Raw genomic sequence first — 21,826 nt, 5'->3', positions numbered from 1 at the left:
TTCTTCTCTTTAGTAATTTCCTTGGATGTTTTGTTTGCTTTATACCAGATATGAACTTTTAGTACCTCTGATAGATGGAAGAATTAGGAATGCATTACACCTTTTCAAATTCCACAAACCCATAGCTTCTTTTATGCCCTCATTTTATCTTTATATCAAAATGCAGTAAGTTTATGGTCTCATAATGGTAGAATAGTTGCTAAAATATTCCCCATTAAAATGCAAATGTTGACCTTCCACTAAGTTTTAAGTTAGATTTTTTTTTTTTTTTTTTTTTTTGACTAGACATGCTTTGCAACATAAGAGTAATTTTCTTGGTAGACCGTTCTCCTTTTCTTTTTCTAATGATTTTACATTCTTAAGCAGCTTCTTTGTGCTACTGCTACTCCCAATTCTTCTTTTTTGAAAAATAAAACACAAAATGTTCTTTGAAACGGAAAAGAAAGCGTTACTTATTATTATCAGAAAATCAAAGATGAATTGAGTATGTAACAGTTATCACAAGAAAATAATATACGCTTTTCTCCTGTGGAAAAATAATTTAAATGACAAAAATAATGTGTCAATGTAACAATAATAAAGGTCATCAAAGACCATCCTATAGAATTACTGACGTTTTCCATGAATTTTGTATTTACAGCTATAAATCATATTTTATTCCATTCTACTTTAATTCATTTACAGTCAATTCTGATTGTAGGCATGGGAAAGTACTGACCTTTGTTCTCATCTAAATAGGAATGAAAACTACATCATGCAAGCTAAGATGCCTAAAATACATAATGATACTGTAGTCCTGGAAATAGCACTTGCACTTGAGCAAAGGAAGAATTTTGTACATTTTGCATGTACTCATCAGAGTTCTGGTAAAAAGGAAGAAATCTTCAGCCTCACCTGCCCAGTTGCTACATCTAAAACTGCAGCAGAAGGGTTTGTAAGAAGGCATTTCCTAGTAAAGCGTTCATTAAGTCAAGAAGAAGGTATAGTAGGTTTAGATAACTGATATTTGCAAACATCCTCTCTGAGCATCTAAAGCCAATCTCAGATTCTGTTATATCCAAGAAAAAATTGAGTACTAATAACACATTTCCAGAGTCTTACACAGGTTGCCCTCCTTAGCTCTTGCATGCTAGCAATCCCTGCTCTCTTCTGGAACAACAGTGAATAAACATACTTGTGTATTCATCTAGATCTGTTTGCAACAGCAAAGGAAATACCAGTAATATTGAAAATAATTAATGCTTGGGGCTGGTAGTGAAATTGTAGCCGTTTCATTCCCAGCCTGTGCATCTAGGGCCCCTACGTGCTTGTAGCCAGAGGAAAATTATATTAAATTAATATATGATGACAATCCTATTTGCTACCTACATAGATGAAAAAGATTTTGAGCAAGAAATTAAAGCAAATCTCTTGAGAAATACTGTTTGTTTTTATTTTTATTTTTCATTTCTTTGTTGTAGTACTCCACAAATATGGAGTACTGCATCCAGGCCTGCAGCTTCCAGCACAAGACATGAAGCTGTTGGAGCTGGTCCAGAGGAGGACCACAAAGATGATCAGAGGGTTGGCACATCTCTCCTGTAAAGAAAGGCTGTAGGAGATGGGCTTGTTCATTTTGGAAAAGAGAAGGCTCCAGGGAGACCTCAATGTGGTCTTCCAGTACATAAAGAAAGCTTATAAACAGGAAGGGGATCAACTTTTTACACGGTTTGTTAATGACAGGACAAAGGCAAATGGCTTTAAACTGAAAAAGAGAAGATCTAGGTTACATGTTAAGGGAAATTCTTTACTCAGGGAGTAGTGAGACACTGGCACAAGCTGCCCAGAGAAGCTGTGGGTGCCCTATCTCTGGGAACGTTCAAGGCTAGCTTGGATGGGGCCCTGGACATCTGTACCTAGTGGGTGGCAGCCCTGCCCAGGGCTGGGGATTTGGAACTAGGTGGTCTATAAGATCCTTTCTAACCTCAGCTGTTCTATGATAGCTAATAGTTTCTATAATTTGTATAAAGATTTTTATCCGGTCCAGGAAAACAAAAAGATGGGGGAAGGCTGAAACCACCTGAAGAACATTCTTGTCTCATTTGCATTTGCAGTATGAGGATTAACCTCACGCCAGAAGATAACATCACAGATTCCAGGATTCCCCTCCTCTTGCTCTCCTGCAGCAGGAAGCACTGAAGATTACCTACAGCAAAAGTCAGATCCATCGTGCTACCAGTGGTTTTAGGATCTCTAGGTCATTACTGATATTTCTTGCTCATTTAAAATTTGAGTCTGGAAGAAGTTCTCCGTATCTTAGAGAAAAGACGGAGAGAATGGACTTTGTAAAACAAGAAGGCCTTTTCAATTCTACAGTCTCATGTTGGACATATTTAAAAATCGATAGGAGTTAACCATCTCGTTGCCAGTAAACTGACTGCATCTGACTCTATTAGAGAACAACATTAGCATCTCTATAATGCTGAATTCAACTATCAATAAAGATTACTACTGATTTCCTCCCACTCTTCTGCTTATTTGCACATTTTAAACTGACATCTCTGGGTAATGCTGCAATGTAACTAATAGTAAAATTTCACTCCTAAATAGAAAGATTTCCCACAGATAAAATAACAAACACTAAGAGTCAAACAAATGCGTATTTTCAATCTTACATGGTCACTTTACATAGAAAAAAACCCAAGATATCTCATTTTTACTTGTAATCAGATAGCAAAACACTGAAATATTTAATGCTTTTATATTCTTTTAACCAGGTATTCATAGTGAAAGCACTGGACACAGTTTCAAACATTTTTATTGGGCTTAATTTACAGAAGGAAAATAAAAAGGATCAAAATTTAATATCGCTGGAAGTCCATCCATAAGGTATGCTGAGCTCATCAACTCTGTGAAAAAAGTATTGGGAAATAGCCAAGTTCTTTAACTTCGCAAAACAGCTGCTTAAATTCACAATACTCTGTACCACTAATGCTACGAATGTCTCACATAAGCTCAAAATACTTTCATTTGGGTTTAAAGAATGTCATTCACAGAAACAGCTCAGAAAAGAATGCTGTCAAAAAGCTTCTGAGAAGCCTCAAATTCAACTCTGACAAATACACCTTGATTTCCGTTTTAATCTAATCCAAACCATCAGAAACGTTCCTTTAACTAGCAATTCATTTCCAGTGCTGTTTCATGAATTCTGTGTAATGCTCGTGGTATATACTGCTGTTAATATCATTCTCTTCACTATCCCAGATTCATGGAAACAATGTAAAGGAAAAACTCCATTCCAATAACAGTTTTCTACTACAGGTATTTCTTTAATACTGTTTGTTTGTTTTTATTTCCCTATCCTGTTATTGTTGAACAAGAAAACTCAGCAAGACTGTAACAGCTAAGGCTTTTGGCAGACACAGAGGCTACAATACCTCCCGGCACAGGCAGTGCAAGGAATTGGGAGCTCATTGTTGCAGGCTGTTCATAACCCAGATACACAGCAGAATAGGCTGCTTGGTTCCAGGTGATTTCTGATAAACACTAATGGAGTTTGCTTGCAATGTCTTTGACCAAGACTAGGAGAACAGGAAAGCAAGGTAGGGCAGTGCAAAATCAAACATTCACATGTGCACGAACAAGCAAGGATGTAGAATTACGGCAGGTCTTGAATTTCCTTGAGCAATGGGGTACCTTAGGAGGAAGGAAAGCAGGTAAGACAGGCATTTAGCTGAAAATTGGAGCCTGGGAAACTTGCCTAATTTTACACTTTTGGCATGATTTTCATCATTGTCCCTTCCGACATCTCCTAATTCTACCACTGCAATCTACAATTTCCTGTAAAAACACACTCCAAAGTAATGAAATACCCTCTATTTTAAAAACAAATCACAGAATCACAGAATCGATGTTTTCACAGTAGCATCTGCTTCTCTTGAACTTTTAGCCTGAGTTAATAATCTTTTTGGCACAGAGCTCTTCTGCCATCAAGAACTGGATACAGATTTATTTTTTAAAATCACTTAAAAACTTCCTATGCATCTCCACTGACAGAAATACTTTTCACCCATAGCACTGAAGTTTACCTTTCTTTCCCCTGTGCTGACAGACCTATAAAGCAAGAACAAAGGCAGAGAGCAGAGGCTGCCAGAACAACCAGCTATCACTCCAGTAAGAAACCTTAACATCTGGAGCTGTCAGCCTGCTGTGAACACGACTAATTTCTCATCACTAAAACTATGAAATATAAATCCTCATGTATCACATCTATGGAAATTCTCATGTTGCTCCGTTACAAATGCTTTTCTTCCCTTCCTTTTTAACCTAGATAGCCCAAAACTTCTGCTTCTTGCTTGTAAAATGTCAGTGCTCTTCCCTTAGATCTGCCAGCAGTGCTTTCTTTCATCAATATTAGTTAAGCAAGCATTTGATCTGTGAAAAAGCTGTCAATCTCATTTTGTAGCTACACTTTTATTATTTTTTTGATAGATACTAATATTTTCAGAAGGGATTTACATTAAACAGAAGCTCATAATGCTTATTACAAGCATCACCTGTGTGGCCTAGAAGGTGACTTGATGCAACAGCAACCATTCAGACCATTCTCTTCAGCATCAGTCACCTTGCATTTACCAAAACCTATGATTTGCACCTGAACGTATCCTCAGCATTCTCTAATAGCTACCCCTACCTGAAATCAGCACATTTCCTCCTTCTCCCCATTTTTTGTCAGTAAATTCATAACTAAGCGCCTATTTTTGAGTAATCAGTGAACAAAAACATTAAGGACAAGTTACAGAGGTTTCTTTTTCACAGCTACTGGTCCTGAAGAGTTCCGAAGTGATTACTTTTTATAAACAAAATCAAGATAATGCGTACATAGATTATTTATTTACTCTGTGACCTTAGGCAGAATAAACATGCTCCGTATTCACATGGACTGTACAGTTAAGGTAGAATGGAAAAATGAGACTTCAATCTGAAACAGTGATATTTAGAGAAGTGATGTTATTAAGCACTGGGAAGTCGCTGCAGGCAAACTGCTTTCTACATGCTGGAAATATCTGTTTTACTGCTTTTTCTGAAGAAGGTGTTTTTTTAATTGTTAATAAACTAAAAAAAAAAAGAAAAGAAAAGAACACCACCACAAGGCATTGCAGACTGCTCCAAAAAATAAAAAAAATAAAAATAAGTGAACATGATGTCAAGTTCTCGTGCTGGTCTCAAAGAACAGCATTCAGCAGAACTAGTCAACATGACTGAAACATGCATTTATAAAACAACTACAAAAAGACTTCCCTGCCAGTGACAGGAGGTGATTCAACTAGCTGGCTGGCAGTAAAGGTTGTTTACCAGGTTCTGGATTCCTAATTGGATGCCTAGCTTGTTAAGTACCAGCTGGTCTTTAATTAGTTGAAAAATTATCATCACTAAAAGTTGCCATAAAAAGAAAGAGAACAATATAATTAAAGCGTTAAAATCCATATGGTGGAATGCATACCTTCTCTTCTAATAGCTGTTTCTCCTCTCTTTCCCACGCAGCATTAATAAGGCAATGCTGTCCACTTTCCAAAAAAATTCTCCTTTTTAAGTTCATATTGAAAGTAATAAAATGGAGGTGTGCTATGAGAATGTACATAGTGCAATGTTTCTCTTTGACTGTGAAATTATCCAGGAAACTATTTGCTACAGGAGTGAGTTCAGGATTGATGACTCACCCTTACCTGTACACTGTAATCATAGTGGGACATCATTATCACACCTTCATTAAATACAAAGTAATTAAAGTAAATTTAATTGAAAAACTCTTTTCATGTCTGACTTAGTGAAATACAAATTTTATGCCTGTGATTTATTAAATATGACCACAGTTTGAATGCACACTGCAATACTTTTGTAACTGGAAATCTGCAAGCAGTTGCTCTATAATTATCTGCCACTATATTTTGCTCCATTCCTGGAGGCTTAACAGGCTTTCTCTGCCCCTAAGGAATATCTTCTAATGTATGTGAAAATGTTGAGATTACATGTGAAGCAATTTGGCCTTAATGTGAAAGAATATGTCTAAGCATATTTCTAAAATGTTTTAAATACCTGTGCTATCAAATTTAATATTTTAGAGATTTTTTGTTTGTTTATCTGTTTTTCACTTATTTACGTAAGCTGCTCCAAAAGTAATACCTTCTACTTATTTCTACAGAAACTATAACAGATAAAAAGACCACAACACCACCATTTGATAGAGCAATTTCTTGGGTACAGAACACTGTTTTTCAACATAAGGAGACCTTATAGTGGCCTTCCAGTACACGAAGGGGTTCTACAGCAAAGCTGGGGAGGCACTTTTTATAAGGGCATGCAGTGACAGGACAAGGGAAAAATGTTTTTTAAGTGGAAAAGGGTAGATTTAAACTAGATATCAAGAAGAAATTCTTTACTAGAAAGGTGGTGAGACACTGGAACATGTTACCCAGCAAGGGTGTGAATGCCCCTTCCCTGTAAGCATTCAACGTCAGGCTGGATAGGGTTTTGAGCAACCCGGTCTAGAGGGAGGTGTCCCCGCCTATAGTGAGGGGGGGGAAGGGGGGATGGAACTAGAAGATCTTAAAGGTCCCTTCCAACCAAAACCATTCTATGATTCTATGAACATAGTCATCACCATTAACCATGCCATTTCACCTGCAATGAACAAGAGCCTGCATGCTGCGCTCATAAATGTTTTCAAGGCTGTCTGGAACGATAGTTTGTCTCTCACATCACCATTGCCACTGCTAAAACACACCACCCATTACCTCATTGTGCTCTTATTCACCAGTTGGGCTCCATAAATGTTCAGTAAGTGTCAGTGAATGTCAATGGGTGCAATTTTTTGCTGCATGAAGAAACTCAATGACTCACCTTTGCTCCACACACACTTCCATGTCAGATGTCATCTTGTCAGAGTGCCCCTCTGCTGCCATCTGTCACACAGCAACAAAATGTAAGGGAATATTGGCAGGATGGTTCAGCTTCAACTGGAACATCTACCTCTGATGTCGTGGGCTGACATAATAAAAAAGGAGGTATTACTTTCAGAGCAGCATAACTTATTGGTTCAATCAAGAGGAGAGGAAGAAGATATTAGCTGAATCCCCTGACAGAATTTCACATTCAGTAACCCCTTTGTGTGATCAAGAAATTCAGTAGATGGGAAATATATTTACTTATAATAGTAATGTAGTGTTAAACAGTAGCTGAAAAAGAAAACATTAGTTCTGTCTAGTGCCCAAATTAGCCATGGGAAATGGATAAACTCTGCATTGTTTGTATCAGCAGTAGATGACCTCCAATACTCTGCAATTGTTTTTGTTTATATACAGCAGAGAAATTTTAGTAACAATTCTCTTCAACTCTACATGAGTTGATTGCCTGCGTCAAATTTATAAAATCTTTTTTGGAGTTAAAAGGAAAGGACAGGAGCTGTTTGAAAGACTGAATTTCCAAGTGTCTCAATTATCTTCAATTCTTCAGCATAAGGTTGAGAAAGTTAATTTTAAAATAACCCTTCAAAATAAAATCAATTGAATCTTGACAGCAACCATATTCAGAGGAAACAACCTTTCATAATTTTATACAACTCTTCCTTTAAGGTTTGGAAGGTGCATACAAAGAAAGCATTCATCAGATAAGCAGCATACAGAAATATATATCAGCTTCAATCCTTCACTAGAGGCTAAGGTATTATTTTTTCCCTGCTGAAGTGTCATTTCCTATCAAGACTGCTCCTTGTTCAGGTCTCATTCACATTAGACCAGCTACTTCAAGACACTGGAAGAGAAAAATGTTCCCTAGTGCAACTATTGTAGAGTAAAAAACTAAACCAACAACTATATTATCAGTAGATCTTCAAGTTTTGTTAGGATGAATTAGTAGAATTCCTATTTCATTTTTCTCTTGAACTAGTTTTAATAGGATGCTAATGTAGTTTTCTGTACTTTATGGTGAATAACAAGTTATTTAGCACTTTCATGCCAATAACAATGATGATTTCATTTTAGTAAACAGGATCAATATTGGACTTAGATTTAGATTCAGTGTCTGATTTGTACTGATTTACCTGTTTACAGAAAACACCTTGGATTTTTTTTTTTTTTTTTGTAAATTAAGTTCTTAACTGAAGCTTAAATATACAAATTCAAAAAATGTTGAGATAATTTTGTGTTCAACTACTGATTAATTAACTGCTGTTTTCTAAGACTTAAGGACATGATATAACATTCATACAGAGAACTGAAGCCAAATTTCCGTAGAAGAAGATTTCATTTCCACTGTTTCACAAACAGGCACTGCTCTCAGAAGGCAGGGAAATTCAAGGGCAAGGCAGGGATTTAGCGTAGTGTATTTAATCCTTCTCCTTTGCTTAATAACAAAATAACTCAATGATTCTTAACAACTTTTCTGTTGTAAGAATCACATAGGTCAACAGAAAATTATGTTCTGATCACTCTAAAAACGTGAGCTCACAGTACAAGAGAGACATGGACATGCTGAGAAGGGTCTAACGTAGGATAATTAAGGGACTACAGCATCTGTTCAATAAGCAGGGACAGTTCAGCTTAGTTCTCAGACAGCTGAGAAGAGGAGGCTCAGGGTGATCTTATCAGCTCAGATGAATACCTGACAAGAGGGTGAAAATACAAGGTCATGTTACTTTCAGTGATGCCCAGTGCCAGGACCAGAGGCAATGGGCAGAAACTAGAACACAGGAGGTTCCCTCTGAACTTCAGGAAGCACTTCTGTGTTGTACAGGTGACACAGCACTGGCACTGGTTACACAGAGAAGCTGAGGAGTCTCCTCTTTGAAGAGAAAGCAACGCAGAAGAACAGAAGTGAAGACAAACACCCTGAAGGTACCTGTAACCCATCCCTGTATCACTGCTTTAAAGCAAATATACTTTTTAATAAATTTTTACTAATGCTTGTCCCACCAATGTTTTAGTAACTCTGCTCCGAGGCCCCTTTCCAGTTCAAGTAGAACAGATGGATCCTAATTTACTCTGTGGCTGTAGAAATGGATGAGTGGAATGGTGGGATCTCCACTTTCTGTACATCCTACAGGGTGTGGGAAGGTGAGAAGAAGTGGAGATAGTACTAGAGATCAGGTTGATATTTCATAGGAACCCACAAGCACCCATGTGGCTTAGACAGCAAACCTGTCATCAGGCTAGCCGCAAGGTCACAACAGCAGCTTTGAAAACCATTAACAATAGCAGCAAAGGCACTACACCTTGGAGGGGTACATGAAAGGCTGAGACTTAAAATGCAATTACTTAGTACTTCCATTCACAAACGCGCACAGTACCAGCACACAGAAGTCTGGTAGGCATTCCTTTTGCTCATTTTTACAATACCTGTAACAGCAGACTGTCATTTAACTTAGTTTTGTCATAGCCAGGACTCCACAAGTTTTGCTTGAATTAATTTGTATCCATATTTACTTGACTTCTTCCTCTATTTCAAAAATCCTTTTTATTTGAATTGGTGCAGAAAAAATGTCTCAAAATAAGGCATCCTAGCTGCCAGATTGCTGCATGAACCTAGATTCAACCTTTATGTAATTTCCCGTGGCAGGTGATAAATGAAGAGATTGAAAAAGTGAACTGCTACAGAATTCTGATGAGCAAGCTCTTTCTTGCTTCAGCAAGAAAAAAAACGAAGACTGCAGCTGATTTCCATGAAACAGACTGCAGCTGGAAATCAGCTTATTAAAAATGAACTGTTAAATAAAAGACACTCTCATAGTACCTATTTTTCTGTGAGCGAGGGCTGAGTCACCCTGACCTGCCTCACTGGAAGTCCTTTAAAGACACTAAGGCTTACAAGGCGAGCAGAAGTAAACACAAAGAAATAGCAACAGAATGAGGTAAGGAAATATTTTTCTTTAATCACAGTCTTCAGATATGATAGTTTTGAGCCAGCAACCTGCACTTCAGAGTAAAGATGGCTAGATGAAAATAAGAAATGTTAAATTTACTAACATACAAACAATATCTGGCTGTGACCTGGTATTTCATTTTTTTTCCCCCTGGGAATTCTGCCCACATTTAAAACTGAAAAGAGAGCTTGTTCTCTCAGGAGATGCTCAGCAGAATTTCAACAAGCTAGAAATTTTATCTTTAATCTTATAATCTCTACTTTGTAACTTCATTAGACACCATAAGCGTGGGCAAGTTTGGCTTGGTAAGTAGCCATAAATGCAACCTGGAATACATTTAGATGTTAAAAATGAAAGTAGCTTTGAAAGGTATTTCTGTACAGTAGTCAGATTTGGCAGTTGAAAATTCTGCAATTTATTTACCAGACTTGCTTTGGTGTGGGGAAATTAACCAGACAAAACCTGTAGGTCATCTTTTTACCCTTCAGAATTTTGCTATTGTTTCTGGGTAACATTCTTTAAGGTGAGTTGCCCAGTACCTTTGTTGCTCACATCTCCATTTTACCACCATGTTCTGAGATCAGGAAACTACAAGGAGTAAACTTAAGTAACTATAATAGCTTGCCTGCACTATTCAGCATGTGGCGTATGAGCACAAAATATTTACAAGGGTCATTTTACGTGCACATTAATTATGTAAAATTAGAGACTCCAAGAGAGAGCCATTAAGTGTAGATTAGAAAATAAGACCAAGAATGCTAGCAGTGCTGATAATAAGAAACCCAGAGTTTACTTCCAAAGGGAAGATAGTTCATTAACATTTTAATTTGTTTCTCAACAGTTCAATTAAAACATGCCTAATGTACCGGACATTAACCTTTGGGGGCCTGAACCAAACTGTAGATCAGAGTAAAATGACCTTACTCTTTTCATGCAGATGCAGGTGCAATTTTTTGGGGAACTTTTACTACTGTCAAACCAGTTCCTCTTACCCTGAGAACACTTTCAAGATGCACACCTTTAAAGGTCTAGGGCAGTATCCAATAAATTGATGAGAAGTTTCTCCTTTCCCCTGAAACCTGGAGTACTGCAATCGAAAAATCAAGAGTACACAAGTGTCAAGGAACAAAAAAAAGAAACATTTAGCATCAGAACACAATATAAACAGAGGCAATGACTCACTTTTCCATACCAAGAAATATAACGAACACTGATTGTGTTAGATACATTACACAGTAAAGCTTTATCACAGTTCATTCAGTTGTCAGTTATCTTGAGTTAACTGATTGCAAAAGAAATTGAATTATCAATTAATTTTTATGGATAAATCTATTTATCAGTTAGTTCAAGAAAAATATGGCAAAGTTCTGATTCTGGAAAAGAAAACAGTTTCTGATGTACACAGTAGTTCAGAAGCTGTTATTAAAATCAGATAGGTACTTTAGCCTCTAAAGAAAGCTAAAACTATTGTCTGAAAATTGAAGATATAAATATGAATGCTAATGAGATTTTTTTCCCCTCAGAGTAGAGCCTACATAATTTTGCTTGCAGTTAGAGTTTTTCCTCCTGTTGGCCTATCAGACATTTTATCTTTATAGTTAAAAAAAAATCCAACATCTTAGGAAGAATTGATTTCTGCAATCCAGGTAGCATGTAAAGATAAAGTAAGTAAAGATCAGTAAAGATCTAATCATAAGCATAGCTGCATAGGTTGTGCCTGTTTACTAAGCAATTTCTTTTCACAGTTCATTAATTGTGAAAAGATAACTCAAAAGCAAAACAAAAATAAACTTGTCATTTTATGATAGTGTCCTGTATGGCCACAAGGCTGGGATACACTTTTATGTGTACTCCTCACTTACGATACATTAGGGAATAGAAAGGTGGGCAGAAACATCCAAAAAGCTGACAAGATTTATAAGAATGGGCAACATACTGTACTTTTGGAGGCAGTAAGATGTCTGGCCCACATTTAATTTTTACTGTGTATTTTTCAGCTCTAAACAGCTGACAACAGGCAAAGCTAAAGGAGGTCCTCATCAGTTGGTGGTAAAAATGGGACCATGAGTGCAAGAGAACTCAGTTTGACCACTATCTCTATCTGATAAATAAAAAAAAATATATATACCTTCGAAGGCGGTGAGGAAGCAGGCAATGGTAAAAGTCAATTAAGTTATCTACAGCAACATTTCATTTCTACTCACAGCTTTTACTTAAAGGGCCAACCCAGAAAAGATGAGTGCTGTAGTTGTCTATTAAAATATCTGTTTAAGAAGAAAGGAACACAAAAATAATCAAAAAACACCAAAAAATTTGAGAAGGAACACCGAAATCAAACAATTAGTTCAATTATTCATAAAACATCTCTGAATTTTTTTATTTTGCAATGAAAACCAAAGTAACAAAATGCATTATCAATCAAGGTTAGCAATTGGTGACAAATATGAGATACTACAGATTGCATGCTTTACTTTTTTCTTTTTTTTACTTGTTTTTGTTTTGGTTACATATCATGCTAGATTCTATCAGAGATCCAGTATCTGGCTGCATGAATTTCAAGGTTTGAAAATTCGAGAACACCAAACTACATGAATCTGCAATACTCATGAAGAGGAATATTCTGCTTAAGATAAATAACCAAAAAAGAGCATTCACACCCCAATACCCTCGTACAGTTGACATAAGGTTGGTTATAAACGCTTTCCATTTAAAGTGCCACTCCTAAAAGAAACAGGAAACAAAAGCAAGGAAACAGAAAGGTGAGTTCCAGCTAAGCGTTAGTTAACTTTAGATTTCATCAATCTCCACTACTGCTTATTGTTCAGCATGAAAATAAAAAGTTACTCTAACAAAGACCATTTACAACTAAGCTAAGCATTTTATACACCTTTGGAGTGCAAAGTCTCAGTTACAGGCCAGAGGATATGCTCAAATTTGAAAATCCAGTTTGTTATTTATAGAGAAGGAAGTTTCACCTCTTCTCCTGGGTCTTGTAGGTATACCGGACTAATAGTAGAACTCTGCAGGCCATTTTAGTCATGAATTGCTGAAAGCTATGACAGAGCAGTAAGTAACAGTAAGTAATGCATGACCAGATATGCACCACTAGCTAGGCTTAAGTTTGGACAGTGGTGCCCACAATGCATTAGGAAATTTAAATAATAATAATAATAATAATAATCTTTTGAACCAAAGGGATTACGAGAAAGAGGAGATGGCCACAAAAGATTCAACAAGAGAGAAAATGGCAGGGAATTTGCAGTATTCTAAGATTCACTGTGGCAACTTCTTCATTATTGGCCGTAACAAATCAAGGTTTTATTTTCAAGTGAGTGAGAGATTCATAGCTGTTGAATTTCAATAGAAATACATTGCCAATACATTTTGCCAGGTTGTTTTGACAAATTTTGATAGCAAAAGGTTAGTATCCTAAATATGTATTTTTTTTTAATGAACTCAGTCATATATGGGATTTTTTTTTCTTTTTTCTTTTGCAATTGGTACCTTAAAAATGTACAACCATCATACATAGAGAACTTAACCCTGTTACGATGTATATAACCTGTAAAAAAGCAAGCCTTTAGCAGAAGGTCTTTAAAAAATATTTTACAGTTCGTAACTTCTCTCCATTGAGATTTAAACCTTAGAAGATAAACTTTCTAAATGAAACACAGTTGCTAACATTGAAAATTCATAGAAAGCTCAAGCTGCTCAGATTTCTCTAAAAGCTAGGACAAAAAATTAAACAATAAATTGGAATTTACTTCCATTTTGCTGTTAAGAGTAAAAAAAAAAAAAAGCTTTTTAAGCAACTGGTGAGGTTTTTTTTTTATTTTACAGATTTCATTTTTTCTGTACAGTAGTGTCAAAGACCTTAGAACAGAACTCATGCCAGCATATTCAAAAATGATTCATCTACACAAGCTGCTCTATATTAGATCAAGAAGTGAGAAAAAAGGAACTAATCCTGGAGGTTGTTGGCTATGGATAAAGTGTACTGTTGTTTCAATCAGCAAGCTAACCAAGACCGGTATTCACCTACATGAGAGTTGTGTAATGACCTATAAAACTGGTTTCACCTGGAAGGAAATCCTGTGAGGAATTTCATTTGAAAACATGTTCTACCTAGGAAGATCTTAGGTCTACAATATGCAACTTATGGTACTTATCATCCAATGAGCTTGAACAGTTCCAGTGCAGCTGAACAAGTAAACAGTTACTAAATAAATGCACCCAAAAGCAAAGTTAAATGCAGGGCACCAATCACAGGTGTAAACAGCTAAAGCACAGTAAAGTTAAATGCTAATGGCTAATGCCTGTTTGAAGAAATTATATTTCAATCATGCTGTAATTTGAATAAACTTATGAAACAAAACTAGTGAAATACATTGACTTTTAAATGGAACATATTGGAAATGTAGATAGCAGAGAAAGTGACTGAGTTATAAAACTCATACATACAGCAAACCTCAATTTATCCTGAGCTATTAGTTCTTAAATATTCTGCAGTACTGGACAAGCCACTGCTAATTAAGTTTTGAAAAAAAAAAAGCTTTCCTGTTTATGTAACCAAAGGTATAATTTGCAAGAAATTGCATTTTTTATTACAAGGCACAATACATATTATAGGATCATTAAGTCACTGAAGTAAAATAACTTTAAAAGGCAAACAGAGCACATTTGCTTTAGATTGTTTTCTGATTTGCTATGGAGTATAAATGTAAATATGCAAAATTTTCAGGGGCTGTCACAGCAATGGGTTATAGAACTATATGTCTGTATGTAACACTTACATGTGCAGAAGAATTGCGAAGTAAATAAGTACAACATTTGAAAATCATGTGAACCATGAAGAAAGCTTTGCATAGCTTCCACTCTGCACTCCTTCTAGCCCCTCCCCCCCATTCAGTCTTTAGAGAACAATCTAGATTCAAGAAACACTGAATATGGCAAAGGTTTTTTTGACAGTACAGAGAGTACTTCTAGTGGTTCACAAGAAGGAATACTGAACAAATCATATTTAAGCATTCTGATTCTCTTTATTTCATCTTTCTGCAAGTAGACTTGGTTTTGTAAGTCAGTATATATTTTTTTCTAAGCAATTCAACTTGGAATACGTTTCATCTGCCCATCTATCAAGGTAAGCTGTTTCTCCCTTGGACATACACACTTTTCAAGTTTTCCAGTGCAATTTATTGAAACCACAGATTTACCTTAAGTAAGCCTAAATCCAATATAATTTTTAGAGCATGCTGTGCTCACAGACACTACTTCAGTTTTTTTAAGTCAGTTTCCACTGGGACTCATCACAACCAAAGTTCTTCTAATTCAGATGTCAGCAACAGTTTAACTGATTCTCTTACACTAAAACAACTTGCACAGGAAAACAGGAAATAAAAATCAGAAAGGTGACATGACAGAGCAGGCTCACAAGGAAGTACCTCAGACAGTGATTTATGTAATCCTTACCTCCAGACTCCAGTTGACACCACCACCATCGACAACTGAACAGAGAAGGTTTCTTTCCCTCAACTCCTTAATCTAGAGCTTGGTACAGTGGGGCTGGTGGTAACATGGCAGAACCCAGGAACATGAATTCGTGCCAACTACTATATCAGGGAAGGAGGAGTCCCACAAGTGAGGTAGAACACCAGTAACTTTTGTTCTCTGAAGAATCTATATCTGCTGGGCAGCCAAAACAATATATGCACTAGTGGAAGGGACACCAGGGGTGCTGTTGTAGGGAAGACAGAAGCCAATGGAATCCTTGCAACACACTTCAGAAACAGCAGCCCAGAACTCTTGACAATAAAGAAATAAAACTAAACAAAAAATAAATAAAAATACGTCCCAACCCTCCCCCTTAACTAAAGAGGGGGTATATACACAAATTTATCCTTAAATCTCAGCTAGTCAATTTGACCCCACACTAAAGGGATCTCTGCTGAGGCACAAAACTAACTTAAAAAGCTCTTTTGAACTGTAAACCCAAAATAGTATACAGGAAATATCTGCCTTAAAAAAAAAAAAAATCCAAAATAGTAGGTGATTTTCAAACTAAAAACACGACTTGCTTACCTATTGGCTTTACACTTACAATGTCAAAGTAATGATAAACCTGAGATTTACTGAGTCTTTAATTCTAGCCTTCCCACTGCTACAGAATGAACAGTCAGTACCTCATTTAATCTCATTTTGCAGATCTGAAAGTAAACACTCACTAGGCTATTCAGTGGGTACAGAAAAATTTTCTTTTTTTGAAAATAAATCCATCATCTATTTTAAAGAAACAGTACTTATTCAAATAATTAGCATTTATTCTCTGAAAATTACGCTATCATTCTACAACATGTCAGAAGAACAATAAATAATCAGCAGCTATCAAGGTATTGCAACAGAACATTTATTCTTGCAGGTCTTAAATCAGTCTGAAATGAGTAGTGCAAGAATGATATGTCAGGTAATCGGTGAAAAACTTTGTTTGCTATTTGAAATAATCCACTGCAAATTTAGTATCTACTTTCCCAAAGAAACATACCACTGTCAACATTCAGTATGCCTCTGCGAATATGCACCTAACTCTATGCAAAAATATACATATATAGTGGGAATGTATGTACATATACACATACAAAATGACATACTCATAGTAGCCACTGAAACATTTCCACTGAGGATTCAACAGCTTTAAGGACAGTATAGCTGTAATTGAAAAGTAAACATGTAAATATATTTTAGTAAACATCTTTTCTTCTTGATTCTAGGGCCCTTTAACAGCAACCCTACAGATACTTTATCTGAAGTCTGCTTTTGAAGTAGAACAAATGTTTCTGTAGTCCTCAGACCCAATAAAAATAAACAAAGCATTCTCTTCACAGACTTCTTCACTCCAGTGCACAAAATCCTTCTATTGCTCCATTTATTCCATTAGTGTAGGGCTTAAATGATGCATGAGGCTTTCAGCAGTGAGGTGAATGTCATTTTTAAGAACCCAATAAAAAAATAAACAATACAGAAACCATAACTCAATACTGAAAAATATTGGCAAATAAAAATACAACTGTAAACAGTACATTCAGGTCCAGCCTCAGACAGAAAGCAAAGTAACATCACCCCAACAGCAGCAGGCTCTGATTCAGATTGGCATTTAGGAACGTGCTTATTAACATTAAGCACAGGCTTTAGTCAATACAATTTAAGTTCTGGCTTATATGTTTTCTTGAGTCAGAGCCTCAATGATTAGAAGAAGCTCAATTACAAATTAAAAGTAGCAAAACAGTCAATAGTGCACTGGGAAAATTAAAATGTACAAACCCGTTTCAGATTTAACAACTGGTTAGATGTGGTAAGTGCAAAGTCTGAAAGACAAAACTTGCTTTCTCAGTGCTATGCGCCAGAAGAATAAATAAAAAGCACTATAAAACATTTGATTTTAATCTCACTTCTGCTGTATTTACTAACAGATTTACCAGATACATTGAATAATTTGTCTAATTTCTTCAAACAAATTATTTTTCCAATTAAGGTCCTCAATGCAATCAAAAATAGAAGTAACTGATGTTATGGCACCTGTAATTACAGAAAGAGGAGAGAGGATAAATTGATTCTATATGGGATGAAATGCAGTAACAACATAAATCATTCTCAAAAATATCATAGTCAGATGTACACCATATAGACACAGTTTAGAGATGCAAACTCACTGAACTAATGCATTGTTTTATCTATTGTACCCTTCTCCATTTCAATTCATTTCATGTCACTGAGGACAAATTTATGGAATAAGATAGTCATTGCATTCTTAAATTAAAAAAAATAAAGTTATATGCAAAAAAAAACACTTTTAAGCAGATGTTACTCATTTTTATAGTGTTAAACAAATAAAATATTGTAGCTTAAGAGCATAAATTTCAGTGTACATCTTTTCTTAATTCTAAAATCTCCCTCCAGTATTTACAGGATGGTACAGAGTATAAACAGAGCAAGAGCTTTTAATAGTGCTTAGAATTCTTACATCTAACAAAATCTGCAACAACTACAACAACAAAATAGCAGACAAAACCCACGTGCCACTGTATCACATAGCAAAACTTCCAAATTTCAGAACTCTTGCAAAATCAGCTCTCAGTTCAATCTTAAATTATACCATGGCATACACACTTATAAAATCAACAGCAGTATATAAACAAATTTTATCTGCACTGTACAAACTATACACGTGAAAGAAACCACAAACTTTTGCCTGAAAAACACATATTCTAAACTTCAGGCTCAGGACATCAGCTGGATGTTTCGTCATGAAGTATTCTGTTTTTCTGCAGCACTGTATTCAGTTCCTGAATCACATTTGATGGCAGTTTGTTATCTAATTCCAATGTAGTTTTGTTTGTTTTGTTCTTGGCTTTTTTTGGTGGCTTATGTGATCTTTGGCGCAGGTCAGCCATTCCCACACCCATGTCCTCAACAGAGACAAAACTCCGATGTGTTTTGGCATGATTTTGCACTTTTTCCTCCTTGCGTTCCAAACACTGTGCCACAATAGATGCTTTTTCTTTCAAGTTTTTTCTTTCTTCGACTAAGTCAACTTCATTATGCTCATCACATTTTGGTTTCCCCAGTCTCAACTGTATATCCTGAGTGAACAAATAAAGATAAATAAGATCATTCACATTAATACTGTAATCAATAATATTTATATTGCAATTTTTGCTCTTTGATTTCACATAACATTTTAAAGAAAAATCAATTTTACTAAAGAGCTGAGATAGCAAAGTTAATAATTCTAAATTTCCACAATTTCTGCTATTGTCATTTATAAGCATTTTTTGGTGAGCATATTTCCTCAACTAGTGATACTTCTAAAAATTACATCAATCTTCCATTAAAATGCCCATGCCCATGAATTGAAGACATTCATTTTCATGTATTTTCACGTATTTACAATTTGATTTTACACTCTACCACAGCAGATCCATATACTCTTAACAATTTCTCACAAGAACTCTTTCTGAAAACGTTGCAATTTTAATAACGTAATGCCTGAAATAAGTGAGTGCACAAAATACAGTTTTGCATAAACATTTACATTACATAAACATACAAACACACAAATATTTCAACAACTGTTGAGTAGTACTTGGCAAATTACTAATTTTTTTCATTTTGACTAGCAATTTTAAGGAACATACTGGTAACTCAAAGAACAAACTGATGACAATATAGGTGTTTTATACTGGTGGGTTGTATTCAAGTTCTTAAGTTGCCAGAAATGAGAGGGAAATTACATGCCATGGCTAAATCTGCAAATATCGTGGGCTTTTAGGAGCACACTTTTACAGTAAGAGTGCTCTGAACCTGATGTTTACACTATTTCAAAGCTTCATATGAGCTTTAGCTTTCTTGTACTGTCAGAAAGTCTACTTTGTGCATTAAATATGCTCTTGCAGGATGTCTGCTCCAATTTTGTCTGAAAGCAGTCCAATTTTACAGGCTCCAGAATCACTCTACAATTCATAAAGTTGTACAGTAATAGAATCATAGAATGGCTTGTGTTGGAAAGAACCTTAAAGATGACCCACTTCCAACCTCCTGCCATGAGTAGGGTTGCCACCCACTGGATCAGGCTGCTGAGAGCCCCATCTAACTTGGATGTCCCCAGGGATGGGGCATCCTAAACTTCTCTTGGCAATCCCATTGCAGCACCTCACTACTCAGAGTAAAGAATATCTTCCTAACATCTAACCTACATTTACCTTCTTACAGTTTAAAGCCATTCTTCAAAGGAAAGTTTGAAGCAATTCAAAGCAAAATACAGTAAATGGGAACAACAACACAGCAAGATTTGCTTCTAAAGTGCACTCCTGATCCTAACTCAGATACTCATGTAGATGTAACTAAACTTAGCTTCCCTCTAGAACTGAATATTTTTTCATGGCTGCTTTAACATATATAAGGTACCAAGATTCCATAAGACAGTTTGCTCATCTACGAAATGTGAACAACTCAAAAAAAATCCAGGCAACCAGAATGACTGCTATACGACAAAGAGAAATAAAAAAGTTCCTCTCAGCCTTGAGGGTCTTTTAGTAGGCAAAAATGTCATACATGAAAGAAAATGAATTTCAAGACCTCATTTTCCTCTACAGCTGTAAGGCTTTTCCACAAATGGAACGTTCTGCTGACAACAAATTCCTCTACCATTTACCCTATTCATTTTAAAGTCACATTTGTGTGTTGATACAGCAAATTAGGTGAAGTGTAAGAAGGAAAATAGTAAATATTAAATACTTATGTTATAGAGATGTAAGCTATAGACTTCATTGTATATCTGTGCATCGAAGCTATCATCTATTCAGTAATAAACGAAACAAATACTTGGATGATATAAAACAGTTTCTAAAAAAAGCAGGTAAAAGTGTGGGTTGTTTTTTTCATACCACTTTTAGCATTATGGAGGATAGTATTTTTAGTTGCATTCCCAAAGAAAATTATCCACTAATAACAAGACATTGGTGGCCTAGCCATGTAAAAATATATATGTATATATATATCCGAGAACAATGATGCACATGAGTTCATAGCGCTACAAGTTACCTTAAGTGCATGCTATAGGGCACATCATATTTGAAATACAGAATGTGTGAAATACCAGTTGTTACACACTACCTTTCAGAAAACAGTAACACAATCCAGGCCATCTATTGCTATTCAATAAACTAAGATATAAAGTATAAATCAGGATCAACAATCTTCTGTTTAAAGATTTTTTACATCATATTACAATTTTGCTTCTTCTGAGAAGAATATTGACTATACTTCTGAAATTATAATAAATTGTCCTGGGTATAGCAGAAATTGCCCCCCCCCCCCCCATTTCCCAAAATAGCTTTGTACAACATAAGTATGAGCAGATCAAACACAGCTATACAGCTCTCAAAATTAAAAGATGCCATTTTTCTGAAATAGTCATGTATATTGGCAGGTATTAATTATTAATGCAGACTCAGTATTTGGTTCTTTTGAAGTACCATATATACAAGAATCCTAATTCCCAAATTTATGTGCTGTGGAATTATTAAATTGATGATGTCTAATTCTGTCATTCCACTCTTAATAATATCATTTCTCAGTAGTTAGAACCATTGCCCACTGTTAATCACGTTAAAAATTACACTTCTGTAGGAATTATTGGGAGAAGAGTATGGAATAATGTAAAAACCTATTTCCAGTTAGAAGTTTTACCTCTAAACTTCAAATGCTGAATCAAATAATGTGAAAATTATTATAAACATAATAATATGTATATCTATCTACATTTCCCATTTTCTGAACATCATCAGCAAGATACAGAGCAATTCTATTCACGTAAATTACCCCTGAGAAATCTTGTTCCTTTCAAAACGTTACACAGGTATAACATTCTAAGTCAAAAACAAAGTTGTTGTTCATATCTCAGTCTTCAAGAATTTTAAAACAAAGCTTACTGCAGATGTTAAATAACAGTTGTTACTTCTATTTCAGTTAAATGATTCTATAAGAGAAATACGTATGTTTTAAATGCACTGTTTTCCATATATGCAACAAATGCTATAAGAAAGAAAAAGTAGAAATTTTCTGATTCTAATTGTTATTAGGAGAATTTTTAGTTATAGAAGTGTTTTCAGAATGTTCGGTATTATATTTTTATGTTGTTAGCATACAGTAAAATTGCTTTCAATAAATATCAATGGAGGAAAAAAATACATTATATAGCGTTTTTTTTGTTTGTTTGTTTGTTTTTTCACCAGAATGTACACTTTAATCTTGTTGCTTTTGGATAATTCACTTTTTTTTTCCCCACCCATCTTTAGAGCACAAAATGATTCTTTTTTAACCGTCTGGAGAACTTTCAGTCTCTTTTCCTGCCTATAAGACAAATTAGATCACATTGCT

At 35.5% G+C, this 21,826-nt stretch overlaps 1 protein-coding gene and 1 long non-coding RNA gene across 5 annotated transcripts in view; one reads left to right on the top strand and one right to left on the bottom strand.

Moving 5' to 3' along the window:
- The first annotated feature begins 8,768 nt into the window (after positions 1-8,768).
- LOC107053280 overlaps positions 8,769-21,826 on the top strand; it is a 59,150-nt gene continuing 46,092 nt past the window's right edge. Inside the window, exons 1-2 of the long non-coding RNA XR_001466394.4 lie at positions 8,769-8,870; positions 9,592-9,883. This is a non-coding gene — a long non-coding RNA (uncharacterized LOC107053280). The remainder of the gene's footprint in view (positions 8,871-9,591; positions 9,884-21,826) is intronic.
- The window catches only part of ARAP2 (ArfGAP with RhoGAP domain, ankyrin repeat and PH domain 2), a 134,006-nt gene continuing 128,374 nt past the window's right edge, over positions 16,195-21,826 (bottom strand). For all 4 annotated transcript variants that reach the window (XM_046940684.1, XM_046940685.1, XM_426346.8 and 1 more), the window contains one exon: positions 16,195-18,528. In XM_046940684.1, the coding sequence (XP_046796640.1) occupies positions 18,175-18,528 (354 nt within the window). In that variant the 3' untranslated portion in view covers positions 16,195-18,174. The remainder of the gene's footprint in view (positions 18,529-21,826) is intronic.

Source organism: Gallus gallus, chromosome 4 (assembly GCF_016699485.2).
Source record: "Gallus gallus isolate bGalGal1 chromosome 4, bGalGal1.mat.broiler.GRCg7b, whole genome shotgun sequence".
NCBI lineage: Eukaryota > Metazoa > Chordata > Aves > Galliformes > Phasianidae > Gallus > Gallus gallus.
Note: the sequence above shows the minus strand (reverse complement) of the source record. Positions and strands in the feature narration are given on the sequence as shown.